This window comes from Triturus cristatus, chromosome 4_2 (assembly GCF_964204655.1).
Source record: "Triturus cristatus chromosome 4_2, aTriCri1.1, whole genome shotgun sequence".
Taxonomy (NCBI): Eukaryota; Metazoa; Chordata; class Amphibia; order Caudata; family Salamandridae; genus Triturus; species Triturus cristatus.
Window position 1 is genome coordinate 335,916,634 of NC_140586.1, and position 24,248 is coordinate 335,940,881.

Sequence of the window (24,248 nt, forward strand, 5' to 3'; positions counted from 1 at the left end):
TGACCAAACAGAATTTAAGCCCTGGCCAACCTTCAGAAATAGCTTGCTGTGTTATAGACATGCTGCTGCCAGTCAATTCATAGAGACCGGCCACTCTTTTGTAAATTTGCATTTCACCCCTTCAATCAGCTGCCTTCTCTTCCCATCATCTCATCATGCTTGCAACCACCTGCCCATTGTTCAGCCCAACACCGTCTCGCCCACTGCAGTCCCCGACACGCGTCGCCCACTGCAGTCCCCGACACGCGTCGCCCACTGCAGTCCCCGACACGCGTCGCCCACTGCAGTCCCCGACACGCGTCGCCCACTGCAGTCCCCGACACGCGTCGCCCACTGCAGTCCCCAATGTTACCTAGCCCCTATCTACCAACCATCCTTTACTCCCTCTAACACTATGTACCCTGTCCACTGCCTTTCATATCCCCCTAATGTCTGCTACCCCTAGAGCACCCATGCAAATCACTGCAATTGCTTCTTTAGTACAGAATGGTAGATCGTACTCTACATAAGTGCCACATAATACTTCTTTATTGTTAGTCAGATGTTAAATATAGCCCGTACATCCATGACTCACAGGTGTGGTGCTTTACATTCGACTTGCAACAACATCAACTCCAAGACATCAACTACCACTAACATCTTGAGAAAATATATATTTACATATATATATTCAAATGTCCCACTCCACAGTTACTTACCATGACCATTATAAGTCAATAGTTTTACCAAGATATTCTGACATACAACCGACTCAGGAAATGCTCCCAACTTCCACACAAGGGTCAGTGTCGCAGTAACTGCCTAGAACAAGACAGCTCCAAAATAAGCTATTACAGTTGTTTTATCTGGTGCAGAAAGCTATGCCAGGTGAGACAGAACAGCAGCCTTGTGAAGCACCAGTGATGCAGAAAACGGGGTTGAGAGGCCAAACTCCAGTGACAGTCGTTGAGCTGGAATGAGGCTTGGGACCGGCGTATGTTCAGATCTAGGGCGAATTCAAAGGGTCTAGCCGGCATTGGTAATCCAGGTGGAGCACCTGCCACCCACTTGGGGCCTGAGGCACACTAGACGGAGTCGGCTGCCCAAAGATGCGCGCCATTGCCTCATAAAACTCCTGAAGGTGGGCAGGAGTAGGAGGCCGCTCCGCAAGTGGCATGCAGGAGCAGGGCCTAGAGGCACGAGGATGCCCATTCCAGGGACTTGGAAGGGCAAGGCGGAGTAGAGCGGTGCTTCAACTTTTTTTTCTTTTCAGACTTAACAGACGATGACTGACTTGGAGCGCGACCTGTCGAGGGAACAGCTCTGGGAGTGCGCCTGAGACGATCCCAGGGATGCCACAAGGAGCTTCATCGTCCGCACCCAAACAGCCTTCAGGTTGATAGAAAGACATTCTGAGCAGGCCTTGGAGTTGTGGCTTGACCCCAGGTACCACAGACCGTCCAAGTGGGGGTGATCAGTCATAAGACCTCCGTCTGTGGCTTACCCATCAAGGCTTAAAACCCATAGGTTTGGGAGGGCACAGATCCCCAGCACACTGGAAATAAATAGGGAAACAAGGGACTAACAAAAGTCGAAAAACCTGATCAAAAGGTGAGAAGGGTAGTTCTCTGGATCCACAACTGCTGGCGCAGAAAGAAAAGAACTGATGTCAGTACACTGAGGTTGTGCTTATATAGACACCATACATGTCACGTCTGGAGTAGACAACGATAGAGCCATCATCAGCACCACACACCAACGAACAGATGCACTGCACAAGATTTTCTGGTTTCAGATGCCTGGGGAATATGCTATGGTAAGGAATCTGCTGTTAGAAGTCTCTTAAATAAGCCACACCTACTGTCATTGATAGCATGCAGGGACATAGAAATATTTATCAGGATAAAACCCATGCACACTACATATACCTTGAGGAACTTGCAACAACTGATGTTACAGGCAGCTGCCTGTCAGGCCAGCCATAAAAATACAGTACTGAGTCCACAATGCTCTCAAGAGCAGAGACCCACCCGTGAAGTCCTCTCCAGAGCATATGCAGTGTCATACAAATAGAACATAGCAGGTATTATTAGAATGTGTATAAATTCTTTTATATTCCTAATAAACTATTAGTTCAGGTGTCTCCCATGCTAGGTTGAAACACAATCTTTAAGAAAGATTTCTACATGAAATCCAGGAGTGTACTAGAGAGACATGCTGTACTCATCAGAGTACCCAAATGGCTATTGATTTGTCCTTCAGACCCATTAAAAGGAGGGCCTAATGGGTGAACTGAAGACTTGCATGTCTTCAGCATCAAACAATACAAAAATACATTTTGCGGAACACTGAAAATGGTTTTCTGCATTCTTTACGGTAAAATGGCTATAGAGTGAAAAGAAAAAAGGCACATGTTTGCTTTCACCCACGATAAATTCAAGAGGTTTGAAGCGAATGGGTGTGTTAAACAATCAACACAAAATAAGTATTTATCTCAGAAGCCGTCGAAGGGATATTTGTTCGTTCTTGAGTGGGAAACATCCATTACATTAATAAGTAGACAGCTCTTGACCTCAAGGGATGAAAAGGTAATCCACGAGGTGCTATCCAGGCGCGGAGCCGACTGCCACATGGGATGATAGGATTGTTAATTCAAATAGTTTAAAGGCATTCTTCCTACTTGATCTTTCATCTACCTTCATCACTGCCTATTATCTTATACTGTTCCTGAGATGCGAGAGCACTGGTGTGCAAGAAACGTCGTCAACTGGATTTGTCGTAACTTCACATACTTCCTTCTGCTCACAACCATTCAACTCTACAGGAGATGTGGCTCAAGATTTGACCATCACCCCCTCCTCTATTGTTTACCATAGCCAACATATGCCCACATCAACTTGTTCATCCTCTACTGCTACAACTATGACAACTGTATGCTACTCAGTCTAACGTTTGGAAGTCTATCTACCTCGACTAGAAAACAGTGCAACACCTCCAAGTGGCATCACAGAGTACCATCAAGCCATCTGAAGAAAAACATGTTGAAAACAAAGATACTTGCTAATGGCCAAACAAACTGCCGTAATATAGCCACAACAACTGGGCCTACCACCGACCCACTAAGCTAGAGTGATCAAATTAAGGGTGAATACGACACCAAACTATCCCTCATTAAAACAAGAAACATAAGTTCTCAAACAAAGCAGATACATAAGAGGATGTCTGCGCTGAATCCACCCTTAGCAGGATTACCTTTAAAAAAAAACTAACAAACCATTGTCTTCATGCTTGGACACCATGATTAAGTCAGCAGTATATGCCTTGAAACCAGTCTTAACCAATTCCACAAACTACAGTGAATACAAGCAGCCGCCATCAGACTTCCCCATAGTCTTTCCATCGGGACTCACTAGCCCAAAAACAATTACACTGGCTGACAATGGCATCACCTTCATAGCAATGTGTATCGCACGCAGAATAATCTATAGAATAAGACCAGTATTCCTCCAATAAACTTTGTGCTCACCCTCAACAAGACCACTACTCTTGATTAGCCCTCTTCAAAAAGAGACAAATTTATCTGCACCTATTTTACTGCTCAGAGGAATAAAAATTTGAACTTTAGACAATCGCTACAGTTCCAGGAGGCAGTTATCAATCATATTGTTAAAATGAGGGCAAGGAGCAGGGTGGCAAAGCATAGACAGATATCCAAAAAGAGAAGTCTTATCTAAGCTTCCGAGTGAGGAAGGCAAAAAAGTACTGGAAATGCAACAAAGTCAATGGAGAACAGAGGCTTGGAATTAGATTACATCACAGGGGTCAAGATCTGTGGGATTTGCCTCCGGGAAGCAGCTGCCAATTCTCAGCATATAAGAAACTTGTGATAGTATGGAAACGAAACCTCAGAAACCCCCATCTGCTTTGTGCCCTGAGGCGGAGGAACTGAGCCTTGGTGCTTGAGGCAGAATACCAGTGGCCTAGCAGAAGGAATAGCTGACACCACCCTCGGATAAAGAAACAAATGGGGTGCAGCGGAACTCCAAAGCATCCTAGGGAAGAAAACAAGAGGCCAAGAGGAGGGGGATCACAGCTGGGCTATGGATACATCAGTGAAGATTGGCCACCAAATCAAGATTCATAATACAAAAGAGATGTGACCCATTTGGCTCACTGCCTGGAGGATCATGGTACAAGCAGAAAGAGAACGTGAAACCCTGGGTGAGCGGGCTAGCCAGAGAGGTAAATCTCAACCCCCGATTGCCATGACTGTCTACAACATCTGACAAAACTTAAGGCATATAGGTAGCTGCAACACTCTGAGAGACCCAGATTAATGTTGATATAAAGACACTGACCCCATATCTGGAAGCACACTAGGAGACTGGCTGGGAGGACTGAGATGGGGGACCTATCCCTCCATCAGGGAGTAATTAAGGACAGTTGAAACGGATGGTATGGCTGATTTTGGGCGAGTCTGGCAGGTGTTAGGTTTATCGTCAGAGGCGTCAATGCTCATCAAGGAGTCCTGAGCTCCAGGAACTCCAAAGAGATGGTTTTGTTGGTGTGTGGCAAGGGAGTTGGATCCCATATCAGCTCATGTGGTAGAAGTGGTCAATTACTTGACAGTTTTTTTAATGAGAGGGAACTCCTACCATTCTGTGGAACTTTGTAGGTAAGCAATTTCGGCGGGACATGAGTTGGTGGGAAGTTTACCAGTGGGTCAGCATAATGTGGGGAAGAGGTTATTGAGGAGTATGCGGAAGCGCCAAACCACCGGGTTTGAAATATTCATTTTTGTGGGATGTAGAGTTGGTTTTAGGAGAGGAGGGGGGGTACTGCTTAATTGGACAGAAAATTCGTTTTTAGAGTCAGAGTCTTTCATTGAAATTAGTCATGCTACTTGTTTGATATCTTTTGGAAGAGTATCAGATGTTAAGGCTTTGAAAGTGATGTCACTAAGTTGTTTACCAGAAGGAGTTTGTTTCAATATTAGGAGGAGAAAAACCATCTAGAATAACATTTTAGCCAAGTTTGGAGGAGAACAGAAAGTTGTGTGAGGTTAGTTGTTCACGTATGAGAAAAGAACTGAGAGTGAATCTCGATTTAAAATTTCCTTCAGGCCCCCATTTAAACCGGTCTAGTCTGAAATTGGCAAGATGGGTTAAAGAGGGCATGAGAAAAGCAGGAATATATGTTGCGAGATTTAGGGGCTCAATCCGCTAGAGGAGCAATGGCTTCTAAAGCATTGGTGACTGGCGGCGGATTGAGTGATACATTAGCTGCAGCAGATTGGTCATCTTATTCTGGGTTTAAGAAATGTTATTTTAAACTAGTAAGGGAATATTATTGCAAGGCTTATTGAAACATGCATAATATTGGCACTGATGTCTTGCCATAGAATTCAGATTTTCCACAGCAGGGTGGGTAGAAAATCATGATTTTATTAAAGACACAGAGGCTGACAATCTCTCCCTCCCAGAGTTTCCCCCCTTATAATGTGTCCTTTATTTTCATGGAGGCGGAAGTAATTTAGAAGAATGGAGAAGCTTTTGGGGAATGAAGTTGTATCAACGGGAAGTTGATTCAAGTATATTTTGGGGGAGAAAAAATCTTTCAAGATGTAGCAAAAAAGAAGGATGATGGCTGACTGACATGGGATTATATTGGATTGGAAGGTTCTAAAATTCTTCTTTTACGTTCTATTGTTTGTTGAAGTTGCTGCTGCGAGTTGGCAATAATGAGGATATGCATAATATCAGCCTCTGTGTCTAATAAAATCACGATTTTCTTCCCCTCCCAGCTGTGGAAAATCTGAATTTCCCCAGATATGTTTGGTGAAATGTATTTTTGGAGGGCCTTTCAACGTCTAAGTTTGTAACAGAACCATTGTCAACAATAGAGAGTAGACCCTTTTCAAAACTGGATGTCCACTTAAGATCTTGAAGGCAATGTCCATTGGAAATTGAAAGAGAAGATTTAAATGTCACCTTCAAGCCCATTGATGGTATGCATCAGCTTTCAGAAGATGAGGCAAGGGGGATTCCCCTATTAGGGCGTGGAACCCCTTAGAAATTGTCCAAGAAGTGCAACACAAGTAGCTCCTGCGACCTTAGAGTACGAGTTAAGTGCTTGCAATGGAAGATCTAACTACGTATGATGGCATCAGAATGCACACAAGTCAATTCGATCACCTATTTACATACTGCTTAATATCAGACTCTGGTTACAGATGGTAGATTTTAATATTGCAGAAAGACACGACAGTGACCACAATGCCCATATTTTCACCATGAAAGTTTTGTCCTTTTTTGGTTCTCAGGAGTTAGTTACAGTGGGAGAACTCGTTATCGCCAACGGTCAGAGGACTGTTAAATGGACAAAAATCAAAGCAGATAGGCCGCGGCTGGCAGATATATCCTATTTTATAATGAGTTCGCACCAGATGCTTATTTAGACTAATGTCACATTCCAATAGTACACCGGAGACCTAAAATTGATCCAAGATAATAGAAAGATCTACAATCAGGTCCGTAAGAATAGAAAAAGATTGGGATGACCAAAATTGGATAGAATTGCTGGATGCTTCCAGGGAGAAGAATGCAGCTAGGTTCTGGCATTTAATCACATATGGAGGTCGGTCAGAATCTATTTCCAACCGAACATTTTATTCAAGCAGGTCAATGGGTCAATCATTTTGCTTCTTTATATTCTATATTAGATTACCCAGGACCATCTGATCCACTCTCTTATGGTAGCCTGGGCGGCCACTTGCCTTCTTTGGTGATTACTCAGAAAACAACGAAGTCTTAAAAGCCAGCGAAGGCACTGGGAGCAGATGGAAAACCTGGAGTACTTTAAAGGTTTGAACCAAATGTTTGGAGTTTCAATCCCAAAAGCACATCTGTCAATAGGTGAGCTCGACAGGAGTGCGTTTTGGCACCCCCTCTCTTTTCCCTCTACCTGGGATACACCCATGGCACTTCAAAAACGTAGTGGACTGCGTATACCCCACCTTATTATTTGCGGGTGACATCTTGCTCATTTTCCATACCTCTGTTGGTCTACAAAAGTTGTGGGATAGATTCCAGTCCTATTGTAACAAGGGCCTGGAAATAAACATACCAAATACATGTCCATTGATCCCCATAAAACCCACAAGGGGAGAATTAGATTGGGAGGTTTTAGCTTGGAAAACGTTGATGAGTTTATTTTAGGATTAGGGTGGATAGTAGGTGGTCCTGGGTCTCCCACATTGAAAAAGTATGGCGGCCCTTATCCACAGAAGTATGGCTGTCCTCAAACAATATAGAAAAACTCAATCTAGAGCAGTATCCCCAGCATTACAGGTTTATAATGCAGAGATGCAATCTGTAGCGCTCTACGCGGGAGAAATGGATCTCGGAACGGTCCACTATTTTAGCCCTGGGCAAAAATTCGATTTTTAGATCACTTCTTGGGCTGCCAGCCAGTTTCCTACCCTTCCCATGTCCAAATATTATGACTTGCAATTTAAAAGTGTGGCTCAATTGGCTGTTCTTTGGCCCCTACTGTATTGGATTCACCTTTTGGCAATGCCCGAGTAACATATCTACAGAAAAGGCCTGGAAGAAATACTATTGGGCTCTGGTTCCTTACAGTGGTTTATACATGTGAAGATATGGTCTGGTATTTTTGGGCATGTTGCACTTATGGTGCAAGCCCAAATTACTGCGATTGGCATCTAAAGAGATTCTACGTAATATGCATTCAGAATCCCACACTGCACATGGGCACTTCGATAATTTTTGTTTGAACCCATTCATGTTTTTAAGTGTTTCTAGATTGTATTATGCAATATAGAGTTAAATCTTTATGCTTGAAGTTTCGACATGGCACTTAAAAAACCAAGGACTTTAATATCTGTAATGTATGTGATGGCCTTGCACATTAAACTGTGCGTCATGTCGTATTCTTCTATGGCCTTTATCAAATTGCTCAAAAAAGATGAGTTTGGCCTTTTTGTATAAATTTGATGCTCTGGTCATACCTGGAGGCATTGTGGATCATTCAAACGGACTCTTCAGATCGTGTATTCTACCAGAGTAGATTTTTGCACATTGTATGGCTAGGAGGAAGAAAGTAGGGCACGATTTTTAATTATTACTCGGGGTGAGCTATTTATTCTATTTTGCTCATCTGATAGTAGTAATATTGACTAGAATTTCCATTTTGCACCTACCTTATTTCTAATTGTTGTACTAATCCCCCCAATTTATTATGAACTTGTGTATTTTAAAGGTTAGTTTAAAGTTAATAGCAATTACGTCATAGATTACTTTTTATATTATGTGTAAGCTGTGTTTATGAGCTTGTCTCGAAATAAACACTGATGGTGAAAAGTTGACTTTGATGGTGAAAAGTAAAAACTGTACACAGATGGAGAAGCCAATGAACACTAGAACATATCACATTTTTTCCAATGTCAAAAAGCTCAGATTGCAGAACGTCTGTGCTGATGTTCAGAGTGAATTAAACTAACCTCTTTCCCACCTAACCAGGCACTAACCGACATCTTATACAGCCCCACTTAATTAACCTTGAGCGGGCATCCAGCTGTTTTAGTCTGGAATCCAATTAAGTGGAAAATGGGTTGTTAGTCTGTAGTTGCTTTGGAAAGACTAGGAATAGTTGTTAGCACAGGTGGAAGATCCTGAAAAGCATGGCCAGCAAGCACACTCTGGACCTAAATCATTGGCAAGTATGTGGGTGTTTAAGAACGTGTTTTATTACATAAACTACGTTTTTTCTTTTTTTACTTTGAGCAGCTGAGCAGCTTTTCTAGCCTTAGAATCTGTCTCGCAACCCCACCCCCATATGGCGTAGAGCCAATGTGCAGAGGTTGTGGCTGGTGTGTTCGATGTCTGCTTCCCGGTTCAGCTGCTCACTAGGTTGTCAGTAAACTGTAACTAATCTACTAAATAACCACGACAAAAAAATGTTTAATGTTTCATCCTGCTGGTAACCCCAATCACTCCATCTCCACCCCCAATCTCCAGCACTGTTCAGTATGACCTTCCCCAAACAGTTTAACAGAAAGCAGCACTGTCTTTTTAGGTCAAGCCTGGGCAACGCATGTGCTGCTCTGTGAGGCATGCTGTATACGAGTATAGAAGTAAAGCTCCGCCCATATTTGTCACTGGCTTGAGTCATTGTTCTTTGTAAATGCTGGCTTCCGATTCATTAATAGGCTTGTTAGTTCCTCCTTAGTACTGCCTTGTCTTCATTTGTAACCTCCCATGAGGACTGGCCCTTTTACTTCTGTTACACTGGATTCTTTATTTTCTTTAACAAGTTATGTTCCACTGCAGGCATGCATGCTTTCCTGCAACATTCAGAGCGCCATGCGCGCTCTCACTTTCCAAGCAGACCGGGACAATGGCAGCCGCTTCTTTGCAATGTAATCGGTCCCTCACTAACTAGAGTTTGAGCTATTGGCATTTAAAATGACAATGCCTTTTATTTATGTGTTCATTTTCAAAACAAATAAAAGGAATTGTCATTTACAATGCCAATAGCTTAAACTCTAACAAATGCGAGACCTATTACATCGCAAATGCTTGTTTTTATATCTATTTATTGATGAAGACCCAGAAAGACGTACCTGAACTTTTAGAATGAATCATCTGACAAAATGCTAATATACAAATCGGCATTATGAACCCCAAAACTGGGGCAATTATGGCTTCTGATATCTATGTATCCTCTCAGTATCAAGAAAGTAAAAAAAAAAATATATATTTTAAAACACCCCCAGGAAAACATAAAAACTTCAACATCTACAACCTGCTAATGCACATTTCTGAGGCCTCAAAAAAAAAAAAAACACACAACTATTGAGCTTTTTAAGCTCAGGCCGGACAAGGTAGCCCCATATCTCGGCCTGATGTTTGCAGACAGAAGGGAGTGCTCCCCATGGACCAAAGGATAGCCAACATAGTAGTCATCCACAAGGAGGGGGAAGCCCAAAACCAGTTGTGCCTCGTATAGACCAATGTCCTTACTTAACGCAGAGCCCAAGATCCTTGCAAAGTTATTGGCGATCTAGTTGGTAAAAGTGATAGACAGTTTGGTACATCCAGACCAATCAGGCTTCATGCCGCACCGCAACACAGCCGTAAACCTGCAAAGAGTCCACGGAGTATTGGGCAAGGCGCCAACTATCCAGGAGCCAGCGGTGCTGGTGTCACTGGACGCCACCATGGCATTTGACATGGTGGAATGGCCATACCTTTTTGCTGTACTCGGAAGAATGGGCTTCGGACCCAACTTCGTAAGCTGGATCAGGCTTTTGTACTCAAAACCCATGGCACAGGTAGTGGTGCACACCTGCACAAAGCAATTCCAGTTGCGTTGGGGCACGCAACAGGGATGTCCATTGTCCCCGCTGTTATTTGCGTTGGCTCTGGAACCCCTGGCGGCGTGGATTCGTAGAGCTCAGGTGATTCACGGGATGCGTTGGTCTGTGGATTGGGAGGATAAGATATCCCTATATGCGGATGATATCCTGTTGTACCTGACTTCCCCGAAGGCCTCCTTAATAGGTTTGTTTGATATCCTAGCAGTGTTTGGCAGATACTCCGGCTTCAGTATAAATTGGACAAGGTCTGTCCTGTATGTCCTACAGAGGGAATCTCCAGTCCTCCCAAGGAACTATCCACTTCAGATAGCGTCTAAAGGCTTCCGATACCTGGGCATCTTTATTTTGCTCAATCCCACGATCCGTTTCACTCGCAATCTCCTGCCACCTATACAAAGATTGAAACAAGCATTTGCATAGCCAATAGGTCTCGCCTTTGGGACCTTATAAGTGTTTAGCCATGCAACAGTTGCATAACTAAATACTTATAAGGTCCCAAAAGCGAGACCTATTGGCTATGCCAAGCGGCCGCGAAAGTGATCACGATCAAACATCAGAGCGGCCGTGCGGCCACGAAAGTGAAAGTAAACTCGGTCAAGCGCGGCGCGCATGCCCGCGCACATGCACTGTAGCTCTAGGCTGGCCTGGTAGCACTTTTTGGAGCCCTCACAAAATGTCTTGCCAGACCAATGCATGCGCTGGGTCAGGCGAGACCTAAAAAGGACATAGGGAACTGTACATCCTTACCACTTTCGCTGTTGGGTAGGGCTACCCTTTTTAAAATGATGGCCCTGCATCGCTTCGCCTCGCTTCCTTTATGCCCTGCAGAACTTGATGGAGCCAGTCCCCGCATCATATTTGAAGGAAATAAGAGTCTTCAGAGGGACCTTTTGTGGGGTAGTGCACCCCGAATCGCGTTAACCAAACTTACCCTGAATTGGTATGACAGGGGCATCAGCCTCCCAGACATCAAAAAGTATTATTGGTCAGCCCAATTGGCCGCCATCAATCATGGAACCTTTGGCAACCAGGGAGATGCAGGATACACCATGCACAGATGGCTCCTCCCATGGGGAAATTATTGTCTAGCACCCTATTCCAAAAAGGGTAAACATCACTTAACCGGACCAACGGCGCATGCAGTCCACATCTGGCATGTGGTAAATAAATATCTGGGGTGGGATGGCAGACTATCCCTGGCAACCACTCTGGGGAACTCCCAGAAGCTTGGGAATTTGTGGCAAACCAAGGGTTTCGATAAATGGGACCTAATTGGAATTTCCCAGATTAAAGATCTCTGGGTCAAGTATGGAATCATACCATCCACAACCCTCCCAACAACAATACAGCCTTGCGGACACGGAACGTTCTAGATATCTCCAAGTCTGACATGCCCTCCACACCCATCTCAATTCAAACCTTGCCCTCCCTCCTGCTTCCCTGTTGGAGGGCAGAATTCTAGATGGCCATTTGCCCGAAAAGACCATCTCTCTGATCTATAAAAAATTAATTAACATGGAAGATCCTCTTCAATCGCTCAAGGATAAATGGGTGAGGGATGGCCTGGAGTTAGATGAGGAGGACTGGCAAGACGCAGTCTCCTCCCAGAGGGAAGTGGCGATCCAAGCACGATTACGACTGGTGCAACTTAAAATTCTTTACATGGTATATGTAACTGGTCCCAGGTTGGTACGCATGGGCAGAGTGGAGAGTGCAGGCGGAGGTGTGGGAGAGAGGGCACATTTATCCATATCCTGTGGGAGTGTGACCACATACAAACTTATTGGACTGTCATACACCGCACACTAAGTGAGGTCCTAGCGATCAATTTACGCCCGGGGGCACCTATTAAACATTTGGGAACCAACGGACCTCACATAATACACTAAGCAATGGCAACGTTAGCAGTAATGATAGCAAAAATGAATATAGCACAGAACTGGGGGGCCCAGCAACCACCTAAGATATGTAAGTGGAGGGAAGCTCTAGATTGGTGCATGTTCAGAGAAAAGTTGTTTATATGGCCAGAGGATGTCCCAGGAAATGGAATAGGGTCTGGAGGCCATGGAATTCGTATAGGGGAAGACATCTGCACCCCACCGACACCACTGATGAGCACCTTACACCCCCCTAGATGTTACATACCCTATACTGCGTATCTAACCTTTGTGAACTATTATTGTTGCTTGATATATGCACTGTCTCCCAAATGTCTCAATATTGCTTGATGTCGATACCATTTAATAAAAAGTTATTTAAAAAAACAAAAAAAAAAAACACACAGGCAGCTTTGGCAACTGCAAAGCCAAATAGACTACTATATCAAGACCATATACATCTAAATGAGAACAGCACCCTTTGGGACACAAACGCTGCAAATCCACTGCCCAACGTTTAATTTCACATACCCACAACAAAAATGCAAAGGATCAATCACTTTGTTGGTAAAAAAAACACCTACTTTTCCACCCGGTTATTCCTCACCCCATTTTCCCACAACCCATCACAGCATTCCTTGCCAGCAGGCTAGCAGATTATGACCATCACAATTTCCTCTCTGGCAACTGTGCCGCATGCAACTCCTCACTCACAAGTTACACCTTTCTATATTGCATTAACACTAAAACACAATCTTGAGGCAGCCACGAATCTCACATAGGCTCAAACCCTTTATTTAGCCCAAACTGATTTTCTCTCAGACTTTACTTCTAACTTTTGCTTACCATCAACATTCTGCCAAAAGAAGAACCAAAATATCAATTTCAAACAGGTGGGTAAAGACAACAGTAAGTTAAAAAAAAAAAAAAACATTTCTCCTCAAAAACAGTTTAAAAAATGTGTTTCTAATTTTCTTTTTTGTAGTACAGTCCATCATATTTTAATTCAACATGCAATTGTTATCTATGTATTAAAAAGCACATAAACAAGCATTTACAATGCAATGGTCTCTGCATTGTTAAAGTTAGAGCTGTTGGCATTGCTCATGACATTATTGTATGTTTTTGTTTTTAAAACATTTAAAGAAACGGCATTGTTATTTACAATGTCAATAGCTTAATCACTCTCCAATGCGAGACCTACTGCATTTGCACCCACACACAGAGCCACCTACACACACAGAGCCACCTACACACACAGAGCCACCTACACACACAGAGCCACCTATACACACAGAGCCACCTATATACAGACTTACCCCCACCACTCACAGAGCCTCCCACACACAGAGTTACCCCCACACACAGAGCCTCCCACCCACACACACACACACACACACAGAGCCTCCCACCCCCACACACACACACAGAGCCTCCCACCCACACACACACACAGAACCTCCCACCCACCCACACACAGAACCTCCCACCCACCCACACAGAACCTCCCACCCACCCACACAGAACCTCCCACCCACCCACACACACAGAACCTCCCACCCACACACACAGAACCTCCCACCCACCCACACAGAACCTCCCACCCACCCACACAGAACCTCCCACCCACCCACACAGAACCTCCCACCCACCCACACAGAACCTCCCACCCACCCACACACACAGAGAACCTCCCACCCACCCACCCACACAGAGAACCTCCCACCCACCCACACACACAGAGAACCTCCCACCCACCCACACACACAGAGAACCTCCCACCCACCCACACACACAGAGAACCTCCCACCCACCCACACACACAGAGAACCTCCCACCCACCCACACACACAGAGAACCTCCCACCCACCCACACACACAGAGAACCACCCACCCACCCACACACACAGAGAACCACCCACCCACCCACACACACAGAGAACCACCCACCCACTCACTCACACAGAGCCTCCCACCCACAGAGCCTCCCACCCACAGAGCCTCCCACCCACCCCCACCCACAGAGCCTCCCACCCACAGAGCCTCCCACCCACCCCCACACACAGAGCCTCCCACCCACAGAGCCTCCCACCCACAGAGCCTCCCACCCACAGAGCCTCCCACCCACAGAGCCTCCCACCCACAGAGCCTCCCACCCACAGAGCCTCCCACCCACAGAGCCTCCCACCCACAGAGCCTCCCACCCACAGAGCCTCCCACCCACTCCCACACACAGAGCCTCCCACCCACAGAGCCTCCCACCCACTCCCACACACAGAGCCTCCCACCCACTCCCACACACAGAGCCTCCCACCCACTCCCACACACAGAGCCTCCCACCCACTCCCACACACAGAGCCTCCCACCCACTCCCACACACAGAGCCTCCCACCCACTCCCACACACAGAGCCTCCCACCCACTCCCACACACAGAGCCTCCCACCCACTCCCACACAGAGCCTCCCACCCACTCCCACACAGAGCCTCCCACCCACTCCCACACAGAGCCTCCCACCCACTCCCACACAGAGCCTCCCACCCACTCCCACACAGAGCCTCCCACCCACTCCCACACAGAGCCTCCCCCACACACACACAGAGCCTCCCCCACACACACACAGAGCCTCCCCCACACACACACAGAGCCTCCCACCCACACACAGAGCCTCCCACCCACACACAGAGCCTCCCACCCACACACAGAGCCTCCCACCCACACACACAGAGCCTCCCACCCACACACACAGAGCCTCCCACCCACACACACAGAGCCTCCCACCCACACACACAGAGCCTCCCACCCACACACACAGCCTCCCACCCACACACACAGAGCCTCCCACCCACACACACAGAGCCTCCCACCCACACACACAGAGCCTCCCACCCACACACACAGAGCCTCCCACAAACACAGAGCCTCCCACACACACACAGAGCCTCCCCCACACACACACAGAGCCTCCCCCACACACACACAGAGCCTCCCCCACACACACACAGAGCCTCCCCCACACACACACAGAGCCTCCCCCACACACACACAGAGCCTCCCCCACACACACACAGAGCCTCCCCCACACACACACAGAGCCTCCCCCACACACACACAGAGCCTCCCCCACACACACACAGAGCCTCCCCCACACACACACAGAGCCTCCCCCACACACACACAGAGCCTCCCCCACACACACACAGAGCCTCCCCCACACACACACAGAGCCTCCCCCACACACACACAGAGCCTCCCCCACACACACACAGAGCCTCCCCCACACACACACAGAGCCTCCCCCACACACACACAGAGCCTCCCCCACACACACACAGAGCCTCCCACACACACACACACAGCCTCCCACACACACACACAGCCTCCCACACACACACACACAGCCTCCCACACACACACACACACAGCCTCCCACACACACACACACACACAGCCTCCCACACACACACACACACAGCCTCCCACACACACACACACACACACACCCTCCCACACACACACACACACACACACATACGCTACAGCCAGGGCTTTAAGAGGGCCGGGTCTCACCAGTGAAGAGCATCGGCAGTTTTTTAAATGGGGCCTCGAAACGGGTCTCTATCGGGCTCCGTTTTGTGCCCTGGCACCAGCGGTCTGTTTTTTGTCCGTTTTGTGTCACAGCAGGCACATTGACGTGCGTGCTCACTTCTCTCTAGTGGAGAAATTAGCTTTAGCGTTGTATCCTTTAAAGATTTCCCTTCTCTTAAAACTCAGGAGCAGCAACATCGTCGTGTTGTCGCCAGGGCTTAAAGTGGAAGCTTTTTCAATATTACATATAAGCAGCCATAGTTGCTGCTTATTTATCTAGTGCAACTAAACCACTGACAAAGCCAATAGTCCTTACTTGTTGTAGGTCTGATGCTACTTGTTGTATCATATCTGGATAAAATGACAGAAACAGCAAAATACAAGCCGGGTGGCATACTATGCTAAGCACAGATTTAGAATTTATGTGTTTAAGCCACGCCCTTAATTATATTTGCCATGCCCCTTTGAGCGACCACCCCCCTCCTCCCCCCCCCGTTTTTCCATCCTACTGAAAGCCCTGGCTACAGCAATTCCGTTATGCAGTGAGAGCAAAATAGCAAATGGATTACAACTTACAAGCACATCTGTATACGCGGCTTCTGAGCACTCTCAGATTGAGCAGATACCGGACGTAAATAAACAGGGTCACACGGGTTGGTAGCGGTGAGCGGGTGTGCCAGGAGGTGGGCCCAGTTTCAACACTGAGAACACAACAGCGCAGCACAAATTAACAAGGACACTGCGAGAAGCCTGGCCCACGAGAACAGACAACATGAGGGGCTTAGGTGCATGAACAGTGGGAGGAGCTTGGAGAAACCTTGTGGAGAGCAAGAGGCGCTAGGAAAACAAGTGAAATATTTGGGCTGCGTGGACAGCGAGCTGTGCCGGAGAGCACACGGGCAGAGTGTGAACGGCCTGGGCACAGACTGGGTGCGAACCATAGCGCACATGCACAAACAGAGACCTTAGGGGGCCTTGGACAGTGGGAGGAGTTTTCACATTCACGCAGGGCGCTGACCGCTGCCACCCTTATTTCATCATATTCCATAGACATTAGAGCGAAAGTGCCTTAAGGCGCCGGAGTTCAAGCTGCGCGTTATATGAAAAGCATAATACTCTTACTTGCGGCCTCTGCGTTGTCTCGAGCTGTGCAGCTAGTGGGGGCCATGCTTGATAATGGCGCTACTGAAGTGGTTAAAGCGCCCACCGCCCAAGGCCGTATCCCCCCTCCTTGAGGACACCCCGTGCCACCGTAATTAGGGCAGTATTTATGGACCCCAGGGACCCGTGAGTAGACTAGGATGTCCTGGGGTGGGCGAGCCGTCCACAGGTGCTGGTCCTGGCCCGGTGACCCCTTCCCTGGAGCTCTCAGAGGGAATCGCCCTGAACACCACCGCCTTTCTCAGAGGTGAAGCAGAAATGCCTCCGAGAAATGCAGCGGCGTTATTGGATTCTGGGGCGTGTTTTTCTTTCTCTCCTCTTGCCATTGGCTGGAATGTTTACATTCCAGAGGAGAGAAAGAATCGAAAAAACACGCCCCCGAATCGCAAAAAGGTGGGGCTTGTTTGGAGCGACAAAGCTCTTCTCCAATGGCTGACCAGCATTTAAGAGGCCAGCCAATGGAGAAGAGGGAAAAAAGGGGCGGGTTAAAGCCCCCCTCCTAAAACATTAAATCTCGGAGCGAGACTGCGCAAGCGCAGTCTTCGAGCCGAGACCTAAAAACGACAACCGTGATTCATTTTTCAGGCCACCACAAGGCATGCACGGACAACGCTCAACCGGTCACTGACTAACAGACAATCCACCTGGAGGAACTCCCTCATCTTCCTCTGCAATTAAGGTGCCTTCCATGGTTCCATTTTTACCCCAATTATTTTCACGAGTTAGACAGAGGGTTGTGGTTCTTCTCATTGACTAAGACATGGGACTACCACACAGCAATATAAACTAATACACTGCATAGGCAACCTCCATTCTTCAAAGTCTATAGTGGGTCACAGTTTATCCAATCAGGTTCACTCTTATAAGTGGGGAACCAATCCAAAACTGAAGCTTGGAACAACGTTCCCCAATTATTTTACCAACTCCATCAGAATGCTTGGTACAAGTCTAGAACCGTACCAATTCTTCCCTTCAATTAACACCTTCCACTCCACACAGAGTGCTCCTGGCCTTTAACAAATCATTTGGTGCAACACCCTGGTTTGACACCCTAGACTGCACCCACCTGAAGGCTGCTTCCCACTGTGCCACACATCACTAACAAATATGACTATGTCACCCATGCCTCCCAAATTCAGAATTGCCTTGTGTTAAGTTTAAAAACACCGCTCATCCTGTAGAAGTCCATTAAGCTAGTAAACTGGACTAGAGCTAAAAAGAAGCCTAAACTGGAGGAATTCTTCCAATCAGCAGCAGGAAACTTATGAAACAACCCACCACAAGAAGCAAAAAACTGATTATAAAATCACAACATTTAGAACCATCTTCCCTACCCCCAAAACTAGTCACCAAACATTGTATATATGTTGAGCATTTCTTACCTGCATTCATATTATCAAGTTCTGTGTTTTGGCAAATGCCAATTTGTGCACCTGTAAACCACAGACGTCAAAACGCAATCTTTGTCTCATGAATGGTTCATTGCTACACAAGGAAAGAACTGCATCATTCAGATTTCCCAACACAGTCTACATTAGTTACTGCTGTGGCCTTTTCTAAACCATACTGACAAAACAACCCCACATCCTCAGTGAGACCATACATCTGATATTCTTTAGCAATATAGACTAGCTCTCCATCTTTTCCAGCTATTAAAATCCCAGCGTTTAAATTATTTCACTCAAAAGACCTTTGAAAAAGCCTTCTGAAGCACATACACTGTTTTGCAATCCTGCTTCAGGAGCAAGCACAAATCCTGTAAATCACGTGTATGACAAAGTTACTAACAGGATCAAAAGGATAGTAAGCAAGAGGCATATATGCTCTAGACAAGTTTCCATGCTATTATCAAAAGGGCAGGTGAAAGAATATATAAGCTACTGCGTAACTGAGCTCCTGGTTCACCTCTTTGTGACTGAAGGGAGGGTAATCCCACAGCACAAATGCAAGGCAGTGAAGCTTGGAGCCAGATATATCCATGGTACTCAATTGTGTACCAGAGAGGCTGCACCTGTGCGAGTCTGGGTGTGGGTTTCTAGGTACAGTACGCATAAGCAAGTACATGGTATGCTCATACAATGGAATGGCAGGTCATCAACCTCTTGTGGCTTTTCAGTAGGATAAACCCATGGTTGCACCACTTGGTAGCCCAGAGGAGGGAGCCCATAGCAAGCAGCAAACAACCTTTTAGGCACTTTTTAGAACATACAAAGAATGACCCCTTCAGGAGTTCAGTTCTTCACTCTCCATTCATCAAGACTGTAGCACCTAGTCCTTACTGGTTCTTAATCTAGTCCCTGGAGAGCCAGACGAGAGCGACAGATCCATAGTCCACAAACAAAATTAGAAGACTGATGAATGAAACTAGTGCTGCAACTCTGAAAGCAAGATGGGACAACATCCAGGGGAAAACTAGGCAATCCAGTTGAGGAGTATCATAGCAATGACAGCTGAGAGAAGAGTGGAAAATGAAGGCAGATAGTTCTTGCAATGGAGCCAGATACATAGCAAGGCTACCCGGAGATGGGCAACTAAAACAACAGAGGTTCAACATTTGAGACAGCGGATTCTTCTCTTACCGAAGTGATTCCAGCTATGACTTTAAAGGAGTACAGCATTTCAGGCGCCAATGAGGAACTTATTAGATCCGACAACCAAGCTAGACTGCGTAATAAATGTCTTGCTCTTCACACACAAGGAAACTGCTGTGCATTATTTGGAAAATCTTAGGCTCAGGGCATACAACAACAGCACTGCCTGGTTTACTATGGGCCTTTTTGGGTTCTTGCATATTTTGGGGTATTTTGTTCTGGTCTTCCCTTGACAACATGGGGTTGTCTATACCATCCGAAATCCACTCATTAGGTGTTAGTCCTACACATTCTCAGGGGAACATTGCTTCATACATCTACTGAGATTCTAGTCTTATGTATTTAGTGGTGCTTGGGTTAATGGCACTGGGGCTCTTTTTGCCAATGTTTATTGTTCTTGTATGGGCTTGTTTACATTTCTTTCCTAAAGTCTGGGCTTATTGTAGTCATCTTGTCGAATTCTTCAGTATTAAAAAAAACACTCCAACAAAATTGCAGAAAAACAATTTATATGATCAGTCTATTGGGCATCAAAAGGGACAACAGCATAATTCTCTGGACCAGTCGTTAATCTCTGGGTAGCTAATTAATCAGTAAAAAGTCCCAAATCTAAAACGAGTTAAAACATACTCATCATACCTCCCCCTAGACATCTTAAGAGGTATGGTTGCATGTCATAGGTTGATAAAATCAATTGATCCTGAATTACTGTGGGGTTTTTCATCTCCAGTGCAAGTCCGGTTGCCTCTAAATGGGACATACATATAGCTTTAAATTCTTTCCGGGAGACAGAGTTCATTGTCTCTGGGCAGGAATAATAAGCTAAGTGACCAAGATTGTTCATAAAGTTCTTTGCATAATTCAACCAAGGAATCTTGGTAACATAGTCCAACTTCATTGAGTCTTTAATTTTCTCTTGATTGAGACCTGTGCTACTGGTGGTCCAAATCCTGTGCCAAAGCAGCACTGGTTGTACTTTAATAACATCTGTGATGTACGATATACCCAGCTCACTAGGACAATTAAACATAGGGGGACTGGCAGGTACTGCTAAAATAAACCTTAAAAAGGCATTTTCAACATACTGAATAGGGGCGGGATCATAAAAGCCCCAAACTCCGACCCCATAGATAGCAATACTCACATTTTGTCTGATAAATCTTGAGGAGAATCCCTGGGGGCCTTTTGCCCATTTTTTTTAAAAAACTGACCAGGGCCGCGGTCGACTTCATAATCAAAAGGCTTCGACTCTTGACCGCTTGACTCCACGAACCAGTGTGAACAACGTATTTGTGGATTCCACCCTACTTTCCCCAAGTGGCAGAGTCCTCAGTTTCTGTTTTCCCCTCCTGCAAGTCTTGACAAAAGTTTTTGGCGTTAATTTTAATCCCAAATTGTCCATAAAACTGGTGTAAGAGACATGGGCTTTTTGTAGACCTAGCTGTGTACGGGCCATAAGCACTGCGTCGTCTGCATAGAGAAGGGAGACTATCGGGCGCTTATTAATATACGGTGGGACCCTCGCCTTTCCCACCAATTCCTGTTTCAGGGTGTTAGTATAGAGAGAGTGAACTGAAATGGTGCCAGGACGCAGACCTGCCCAACACCCCTCTCTACTTCAAACGACGCAGTGCATTTTCCTTTGGTTCTATATCGAACCTTGGCAGTTGCCTCAGTATAAAGTTGTCACAAAAACTGTACCAGAAAAGGATCGACCATCAAATCATATAGGATATTCCACAATTTACTGTGTATAACACAGTCAAAAGCAGCTGTAAGGTCTGCAAAGGCCAAATAAAGTGCTCCTGCTTTTGCCTGGGTATATTTCCCAATTAGGATACTAAGATTAAGTACCTGTTCATTAGTTCCTAGCCCCTGCCTGAAGCCGTATTGGACATCGCTTAAGATATTGTTTTCCTCTGCCCATACTTGCAACAGTTCCAGAACAATCCTTCCTGCTACCTTCGTCAGGGACTCCAATAGAGATATCGGCCGGTAGCAAGCAGGGTTTCCCCGTTCCCCACCCTTTTTTTTTTTTTTTTTTTTTTTTAAATCGGTACAATTATTGATTCCGACCAAGTTATAATAAAACTTTTCGCACCCATGCATCAAAATATAATCCATAAGAGGGGTGAAACTAGTGTACATTAGCCTGGTTTCGCTCTACTCTGTTTTAGTTAAGACAACTAGAGTCCAACTAATACTAAAGGAAAGCGAGAAGTGACAAACTACAGTAGCATTTATGTTTTTTCACAAAAGAGGTACTATGATGACACGCATGCAGTCATAGGTTGATTTAAGATTGTATGTGTACCTTGACCGACTGGAATGTCCCCTTGCAAACCCCAGCGCGTTCACTTCTAGAACAGGAGATGGCAGTGGGATTCTTTGTGAATGATCGTGTAGCTTCAACTCAATGGTGATACTGCAAGGTGTGAATCAGTACCACTGAATTGAGCTTTAACACCTGTTATTTATGTTGCAGTAAGCGAGCAAGTTCATATAACCATAAGTCAACCTCCTACTATGTTTTGTCTCTGCTACCCATTGTCTTCCTTTCAGCTTGTAAAGTCAAACGGGCTAATAACGTATGGTTTTGATCAGTTCTGCTGCTCTCGACAGTCATTCAGCCTCTGTTACCATGAATGTCTACCCTTCTTTGATCTCTCTCACCATCTCTGCCAACCTCTTGACCACATGCATCACAAAATCTCACTTCACCAACAATTTTCCTCTCTCGCTACTCCCACAAAAAACAGGTTACTCACAGAGAGATGATACAACACATTTACCTTTAGCAAATACCCAGAAGATCTGTGGAAAAAAAAAAAAAAGAAGAAATCGCGTTTGATGTGTACCCAGATTCATACATTTCTATTGGGCAAACTAGCTTAGGGTTTGGACAATGACGCAGTTCATCATTTATCACCCTCTACTCCTTGGAAATAATGTGCCATTGAGAAATATATGCGTACGGAGGGGAGTGGAAAAAATAAAGAAAGCTGGGGCAATAGAGGAACAGATGCACGCACACCTTTTAAAGGTAGTTTGCACATGTGGGAGAAGGAATCTAGTGTGGGTGAACACTAGACAGACACCTGGTGGCAACAGGGGAGGGGGTCCTAAAGACGTAAAACGAGTATTATGCTAGGTATCAATTTTGAAAAGTAAACCTCGCATCACATTAAAACAGAATGTTTAACAGTCAACATTCATTCAGACAATAACATATGCAGATTTTCGTAGTTGTTTAAAGATTTAATTCAGCTGTCTTTATCCATTGCAGACTTTAAATAAATAGTTCACAAATATTGTTCCTTGTACTTTTTCACGGTCTATGGGTAAGGGAATAAAAGTTGACCTCGTTAGTATCTCGAGGAGATATCAAATGCGAATATATAATCAAAGTAGAACAAGAAATTCAGTATTGGACTAGAGGTTGTTTGTATAGGTGTAAACAATCCGAATACACAATTGGCTTGTCAGCTTCACCGGCTCGGACGCCACCTCACAGTCTCACCTTTTCAACAAGTCTGTCAGGCTAGCCCGACGCATTAGGCCACTGCTAGCCCGAGTACCCGGTCCTTGATGTCGCACCCGGAGTCCTCGACCAGCACTCTTTCCCACAGTTTCAATGGACCACCGCTTCTCATGCAGCCCCCAGCAGAACACCTTCGTCTAGAATAGATCACATGGTTCAAGTGGGCTTTCATCTACACTCCCTGGCTCGCATGTACCCATTCTCCCCGATGTGCTCTCACCAAGCACGCACTACCTTTAAACTAGCATGGTCTATCATACCATATACCAGACTGGCAACCTAGCCATCCCACCTCATAGTCCCACTAGAACTCTAAAACATCTAATGCCCCTCTTCAGGTACACATCCCCTTAGGATTTGTGTACGTTAGAGTACCGCGATCTTATCTTTCTGGACCATCATTTGGCACTTAACGTCTAATACAAAGAGTTCTCTCCCACAAGGTCTTTAACACCTGCCGTGGGCCTGCAGGTACCCTCTTAAGTCTTCCCTGTGTCAGGATGTTGATTTTTGGCACCGCCATACACACCTCCACTAACACAATTATATTCACGAACATGGACTTCAAAAATTACTTACCGGAGATACTGTGCGCACAGCAGGCTCATCCTCCTGTGGGCTACGGACTCCGCTCAGCTACGGAGCGGTGCGGCCTCCACCGCCGCAGCCGCCATCTTCCCTCCGTATACGTCGCTCTAGCTGCCTGCCTCTCTCTATGGTCTACTGCTGCCTCCGGGAAGCGCGCGCTTCTCGCCCCCCCAGCGCGCCCCCGGCACTTCCGGTCTGCGTGCGGACCGTCTGCTCCCTTAACCCCTTTCCCCGGTCGCTGTAACTCTGGCTCGCTGGCTCACAAGCAACGCGCATGCGCAAGCTCCCGCGCACCTAGGTCTTGACGTCACGAGACGGGTCCTCCTACTGCCAATGCCAAACCAGAAGGAGGAGGGGTGCGAATGGACCATGTGATTGGCTGTTTGGCTGCTATGGCGACAGATGGTCGCCGACTGCTGTCTCCCCTGGCAACCGACTACTAGGCCTTGGAAGGTACACCTGGCGTGAGCCACAAGAGAGTACCCAAAAGGCTCTATGGGAAAACACGGCCTTAACCATAGTATT

At 46.1% G+C, this 24,248-nt stretch overlaps 1 protein-coding gene across 5 annotated transcripts in view; it reads right to left on the reverse strand.

Moving 5' to 3' along the window:
- Positions 1-24,003, reverse strand: part of SMG7 (SMG7 nonsense mediated mRNA decay factor) — a 596,979-nt gene extending 572,976 nt beyond the window's left edge. For 3 of the 5 annotated variants that reach the window (XM_085601727.1, XM_085601726.1, XM_085601724.1), the window contains exons 1-2: positions 23,715-23,852; positions 23,115-23,272 (exon numbers count right to left, since the gene is read on the reverse strand). In XM_085601727.1, coding sequence (XP_085457853.1) covers positions 23,115-23,149 — 35 coding nt within the window. In that variant the 5' untranslated portion in view covers positions 23,150-23,272; positions 23,715-23,852. Of the gene's footprint in view, positions 1-23,114; positions 23,273-23,714 lie in introns of all 5 variants that reach the window. The other 2 variants (XM_085601728.1, XM_085601725.1) reach the window with 1 other exon arrangement.
- Positions 24,004-24,248: the final 245 nt, after the last annotated feature.